Below are 6,000 nucleotides of genomic sequence, written 5' to 3'. Positions count from 1 at the left end.
TGTAAATGTTTATGAAAATTAATAAAATATAGAAAAAAAACTTTAAATATAATGAATGGAAATCCAAAGTCTCTGTAAACTTTTATTAAAATCAATTAATTTTTAAAAAACTTTAAATCTCTCTAATAATGGTAAAGAAAAAAGGTTAAAAGCATGTTACCTAAATAGAGAAGTAAAAGAGATGTCCTCTTAAAATTAAAAAAAAAAGAAAACTCACTTGAAAGCATAGCTCAAAACCTAACAATGATGACAAATGTGTCCATTCAGAAATTAAAACAACTATGTATAACTTAGAAAAGCACTGAAAGTTTGGTGACTGGATATTTACTGCTAATTCATTTCATCTTTAGGATCTGTAACAGCTGTGGTATTTAAATTATCTCATTTTGTACCAATAAATATCAGGACCTCTTCTCTTCACCTTGGCAGAGTAATTTTCATGTGAATGTAACCAAACAATGAGCAGTCCAGTTACCAGACAGACTAAAAATCAACCTAGACTTGCTAGAGGCACTGTTGTGTGCTCTCAAATTGGAACCAACTCACAGCTGACCCTCCAGCCAACTTTCAGAGGCTGTAAATGGCATGAGAGGAGACTGCCCATCTTTCTCCCAAGGAGCAGCTGGTGGAGTCAAACCATCTTCCGTTGGGTTTGCAGTGTAACTCCTTACCTCTAAGCCACAGAGCTCATTAAAGAACTAATTTCTTGCATTTTCGTTTAACCACACAAACCTACATATACAATTGTAGTTCTGGAGAAGAGTACTGAATATCCCATGGACTACCAAAAGAGGAGGTTGTTAAAATAAGGACCCACAGGGAGAATACAGCTAGAGTGCTCTTTGGAGCACTCTGGGCATGTTGCTAAGAGAGGCTATTCCTTGGGGAGGGATATTATGCTTAGAAAGGACCACGAAGGAGAGGAGGACACTCAATTAGATGGACTGATCCAGTGACTGCAGTAATAGGCTTGACCGTGTCAGAGATTGTGAGGATGGTACAGGGTCCGGAACTGCTATTCAGAGAGTCTCTGTGAATCACTCTTGACTTGATAGCACCTAACAACATACACAAACTAAAGTAGCATAGAGGAAAAGAAAGAATGAATGCTAGAAGATAGTATGAGCATCAGTCTTATATAATCAACTAGTCATTTGTAGTTTACATAAATACATATAATAGAAACATCCCTGAAAAGCAGAGGTCTAGATTTAGGAAGAGGGGCTTCAGGCCTTTTGTTTATAGGGTTACTATGAGTCACACTGCACTTGAAGGCAATGAACAACGGAACCAGTAAGTAGGTGCTCTAACAGCATACAAATGATACAGGAGACTCTAAACTACTCAGGGGTTGGGATGCCAACTTTCCATGTATAAAAAATTTGAGTATAATTCCTTTTATAACTATTTATTAATTTTAATGAAAGTTTACAGAGACTTTGGATTTCCATTCACTTTTGCACTTTTCTCCCTGCCCCCCTCCTCCCCCAGAGTTTGCTCTTCTCTTTGAAAAGTAAAAGTAAAATTCTTTCATAAGTTATACACTCTCTTCCGCTAAGTCCACTCCACTATGCAGCCTTCACGCTGGACTCCTGTCATAACAATACTACCTAATCTTATATCCCTTTTAAACAGTTATCTCCCTCATCTGTTTCAGTGCAGTATACATTTTTTTCTTCTTTTATTTTAAATTTTATTTTATTCATTTCAATGAACATTTACAGATTTTGGATTTCCATTCATTCATTGTTACACTTTTTTCTTTACCCCCCTCCCCCAGTTCGCTCCTGCAGTATACATTATTTATCCCCTCTTTCTCAGTCTCCCCCAACCACGATGTCAGTCTTCTCTTGTAACAGTGGCACTAAGCAGTATTTGTCTTTTTGTGACTGAGATATCTAGCAACACAGACTTAACCTCTTAAAAAATGTCGATACTCACGGAACTTGAGTTCATACATACAAAAAGAATCGGTAACTCTGAGTATAATTTACTGATATTTTTTTTTTTTTACCTGTGAGCTCAAGTTCCCTGAGTATCTATGTATTTTAAGAGGTTAGGTCTTTGTGATGCTAATCACCTCTCAGTGAGCAGTCTCTCACCTGAAATGATCAGCAACATTACAACTCATTTCAACAGGAAAAAGGAAAAATATCATGTGTAAGTGGACTCTTGAAGTTCAAACTCAAATGCTCAAGGGTCAATATACTCTACCCAAATGAAGGAAAGTTTATCATTTTTGTGAAATTTGTTATGAAAAAAAACCCTGTAATTTTTTAAAAACTATAAGAAACTGATTTTTCCCCCTCAATGTTTTTAGTAATGATCAGTACAACTGACTTCCAATTAGTTACATGTAATGATGGTTTATTCTGCCTTTAATATTAATGACTTTGAGATACAAGCCTTTTCACCTTAAAAATATTACCACCAAATCAGTTTGTTCTAAAGAACCTAATAATACTAATTTACTATCCAACCTGTTGATGTTTGCAATGATTGGTGCAAGCCGTGTGGCAACTGGAAGGTGGAGAGAGGTGAAGGGATGCTATTTCTGAAGTCTTCTGTTGCTTTAGACTGTAAAACCTTGGTTTCCCAGAGCTGCAGAGAAAAATGGTTTTGTTGTGGTTTCTTAGAGAGGAAAAAAAAGCAGTATCAAGATATTATTTGTATTTTTTAGAAAGCATTCTAAATGAAATCACCGAATAAGAGGGAACAATTACCCAAATGTAATTAAGAGACAGGAATATACTTGACCCATTTTTAAGCTTAAAAAGAGAAAAAAAATTATTGCCTACAAACCTGCTTCAATTCTTTTAAGACTTGTTCCTCTACACCTTCTTCAGCAAACAGATGCTGGACTCTTTCAATTACATCTTCAATTACAGATCTGTAGAATTTAGGCTACATAAAAAGCACTTGTTAAAGATTTAATGTCTCCATTTTTAATATATTTTGCTCTAGAAAGCATAAAGGGTACTCTTTCTAATCCTGTCATTTAAAGAAATGCCACTATAAGAATATTTTACTAAATACATCCTGCTTCCTGGATAATCTTAGCTTCCTTCCCATAAACTGTTAGCTTCAAACCCCAAGTCTCAGCTTTTCTGCAAAACTACCTTAGTCTATCGCCTTTGAATTGATGCTGACTCATCTAGATGCTACAAGGTGGAGAACTGTTCCGTAGTTTCCAAGCCACAATCTTTGTGAAAGCAGACTGGCACATCAGTCTCTTGAGATCAACTGGCTGGTAGAGGCAAAGCACTGACCTTTCAGTTAGCAGGTGAGCACATAACATCAAGCCACAGGGGCTCCAGAGATTAAATAATAGTACAGTAGCATACGCAATAATAATCTTACAAAGAAGTACGGTTACCGTTGCTAGTTAGCTAAAAATCACTGCTTCAGTACTTCAAATGTCAAGTACTAGGGCAAGCAAAGAGAATTAACTAAAGCCTGTTCAAGTTTCAAAATGCAAATAGCTCCCTGCCTACAACCCCCTCCCAAAATAGACAGACATATATTCAAAAATACTGTCACGTAGTAAGGAGAGCTCCATAGTGTATCACGTACTGCGCTGTTAAAGAGAAGCAGTCTCTTCCCATAGACTTACAGCTCAGAAATCTAATGGAGGGTCACCTATGAGTCAAACGGATCGGACATCAGTGGGTTTGGTTTTGGTTTACTGTCCAGTAAAAGTACAACATTTTTGCGAGTTCATCACAGTGGAACATTTCTGCGAGTTCATCACAGTGGATTTCCTCACAAAAATTATGACATGAACCAATCTGAACAGTCCACAATCTACACATCACAGGCTAAATAATGTATGTTCTTCCAAGTAAACTGAGCCAAGAAAAGAATAGTATACAGACTTTCAAATTAAACATTAACTATGCCTGTAAAACTAATAAAGTCCTTCATTTGTTCACAATAGCAGAGCTGGAAATAACCTGAGTGCCCATCAACAAATGAATAGAGAAGCTGTGGTATATTCACACAATGGAGTACTATGCTGCACTGAAAACAAGGAATATTATCCAAAACGGGTGACCCTGGAGGACATTATGCTGAATGAAATAGCTCAGTCACAAAAGGACAAATACTGCATAGTGCCACTGTTATAAATAAAAAAAGACTGACATAGGGGTTGGGGGGACACTGAGAAAGATGGGATCATGTATACTGCATTGAAAAAGATAAGGGAGAGAACAGTTTAAAAGGGATATATAATTAGGTACTATTGTCATGACAGGTGTCCAGAATGAAGGCAGCACAATGGAGTGGACTTGGGGGGAGGGACTGTATAACAAAGAATTTTATTTCCCAAAGAGAAGAGCCAATTGGGGGAGGAGGGGTGGGCAGGGAGAAAAGTGCAACAATGAATGAATGGAAATCCAAAGTCTCTGTAAACTTTAATTAAAATTTTTTAAAAAGTCTTTCAAACCTATGTAACTCATACTCTCTCCACCACGCAGACCAAAAATAGCAATGATAAATGTGTTGACAACGCCGACAAACGGGAAATTCCACTGATAAACGCAATTTAGTTGAAATATGCTCTTCTTTGGAATTCCAAAACACAAATGCAAGACAAAATGAAAATTATTGCGTGCTTGGACTTCTTCTTCCACACTCTAAGTACACCTGCTCATTACAATAGTAGTTCGATTTTAAATCGAGTCTTCTGAAGGTCCTGGGTGATCATATGAACAGGCCAACCATCAACATTTAAATAATAAGGTATTCACAAGAATATCCATTAGGATTAAGCGCCCCTAGATTAAGCTGCTGCTTCTACAGTAGTTTTACCCTGCTAAAGGTTTACTAAAAATCGCTATTTCCGGGTTAGTCCCAGCTAATGCGATCACATTTAAAGCTTAAGAGTTTTTTAAAAACCTAAACTCCAAGGGCTAACCACATCTGCCCTCAGAATATAATTATCAGTCAAAAAAAAAAACCCCAAAAAATATTAGACCAATTTTTCCTAAGCAAAATTGGTATTGAACATGCTTTCTCTTCTGGGATTACAGGTAAGCCTTTACACTGCTTTCCTTAGCTGGTATCTTAGTTAAAAACCGGGTATAAGCCAAGAAATCTATTATTAACCCCCTTTTTTGCAAAAAGCAAAGCGCACACCCTTGGCTGGAGAAGGGTTAGGGTTAGGGTGATGCTAAGGTTATGGTCAAGGACAAATATTTTATGCTAACTTAAGATAGCTGGAAGGTGCTACCTATCCCATAAATTGCGAGGTTTGGGTGGTTGTCAGGTAAAATGTCAATGTATTTGTTCCGATCCAACGTGTGTATATGCTTTAAGATTATAAAAGGACTGGAAAGAGGCACAAAGTATGTATTTGGTCACATGAAACGATGCATTAGCTGACTGTCAAGGGCTTCAAGCCAACTACGGTCCGAATAAAAGTAAAAATGGGCACGAAGACGACCACGGAGCTCGGGAACTTTCTAGACTTAAACGGAGATGGAGAGCGTGCAGGGGGTCAAGTGCACCGGTCACCTCCTAACCTGCTGTCAGTGACCACTAAAATTAAGACCCGGCGTGTTCAGAGGGATGTCGCACAGGGCCACCCACGGACGCCCTCAAGTCGGTACAAAAAAAGGGAAGAAAAAGGAAAAGTGTGCTTCCGGTGCGAAAGCGGACCCACTTCCGGTGGCCTCGTCCCTCTCAGCTTCGTTGGACAGAGGTGAGGAAGGGAGGCTTTCGGAGGGACTTGGAGAGAACAAGGTAAAGAAAGGGATGTGGTGGGTCCCCCCTGCCTCGAGTCGTAAGGTCAGAGTCCAGGGAGCGCCCCGAACAAGGGCCAGAGGCCGGACGCGTCCTTACCACCAGGTTGGGACACGTCATGGCGGCGGGCGAGAAGGCCAGCGTCTTGCGCATGCGCAGGATGCTCCCCGCAGCGCCGCGTGGCGCGTTTTGAACTCCTGGTGCACGTGACCTGAGTCCCCTGCGCAGCCGCAGACGCGACAATGAGGGCTGGGG

At 39.3% G+C, this 6,000-nt stretch overlaps 1 protein-coding gene across 1 annotated transcript in view; it reads right to left on the bottom strand.

Annotated features, from left to right (window-relative positions):
* The window catches only part of GTF2A1L (general transcription factor IIA, 1-like), a 47,192-nt gene extending 41,294 nt beyond the window's left edge, over positions 1-5,898 (bottom strand). Inside the window, exons 1-4 of the mRNA XM_006881013.1 lie at positions 5,845-5,898; positions 2,803-2,904; positions 2,481-2,601; positions 496-504 (exon numbers count right to left, since the gene is read on the bottom strand). Of these exons, the coding sequence (XP_006881075.1) occupies positions 496-504; positions 2,481-2,601; positions 2,803-2,904; positions 5,845-5,898 (286 nt within the window). The remainder of the gene's footprint in view (positions 1-495; positions 505-2,480; positions 2,602-2,802; positions 2,905-5,844) is intronic.
* Between the last annotated feature and the right edge of the window lie 102 nt (positions 5,899-6,000).

This window comes from Elephantulus edwardii, unplaced genomic scaffold (assembly GCF_000299155.1).
Source record: "Elephantulus edwardii isolate Elephantulus edwardi_28Jun2011 unplaced genomic scaffold, EleEdw1.0 scaffold00011, whole genome shotgun sequence".
NCBI classification, from domain to species: domain Eukaryota; kingdom Metazoa; phylum Chordata; class Mammalia; order Macroscelidea; family Macroscelididae; genus Elephantulus; species Elephantulus edwardii.
Note: the sequence above shows the minus strand (reverse complement) of the source record. Positions and strands in the feature narration are given on the sequence as shown.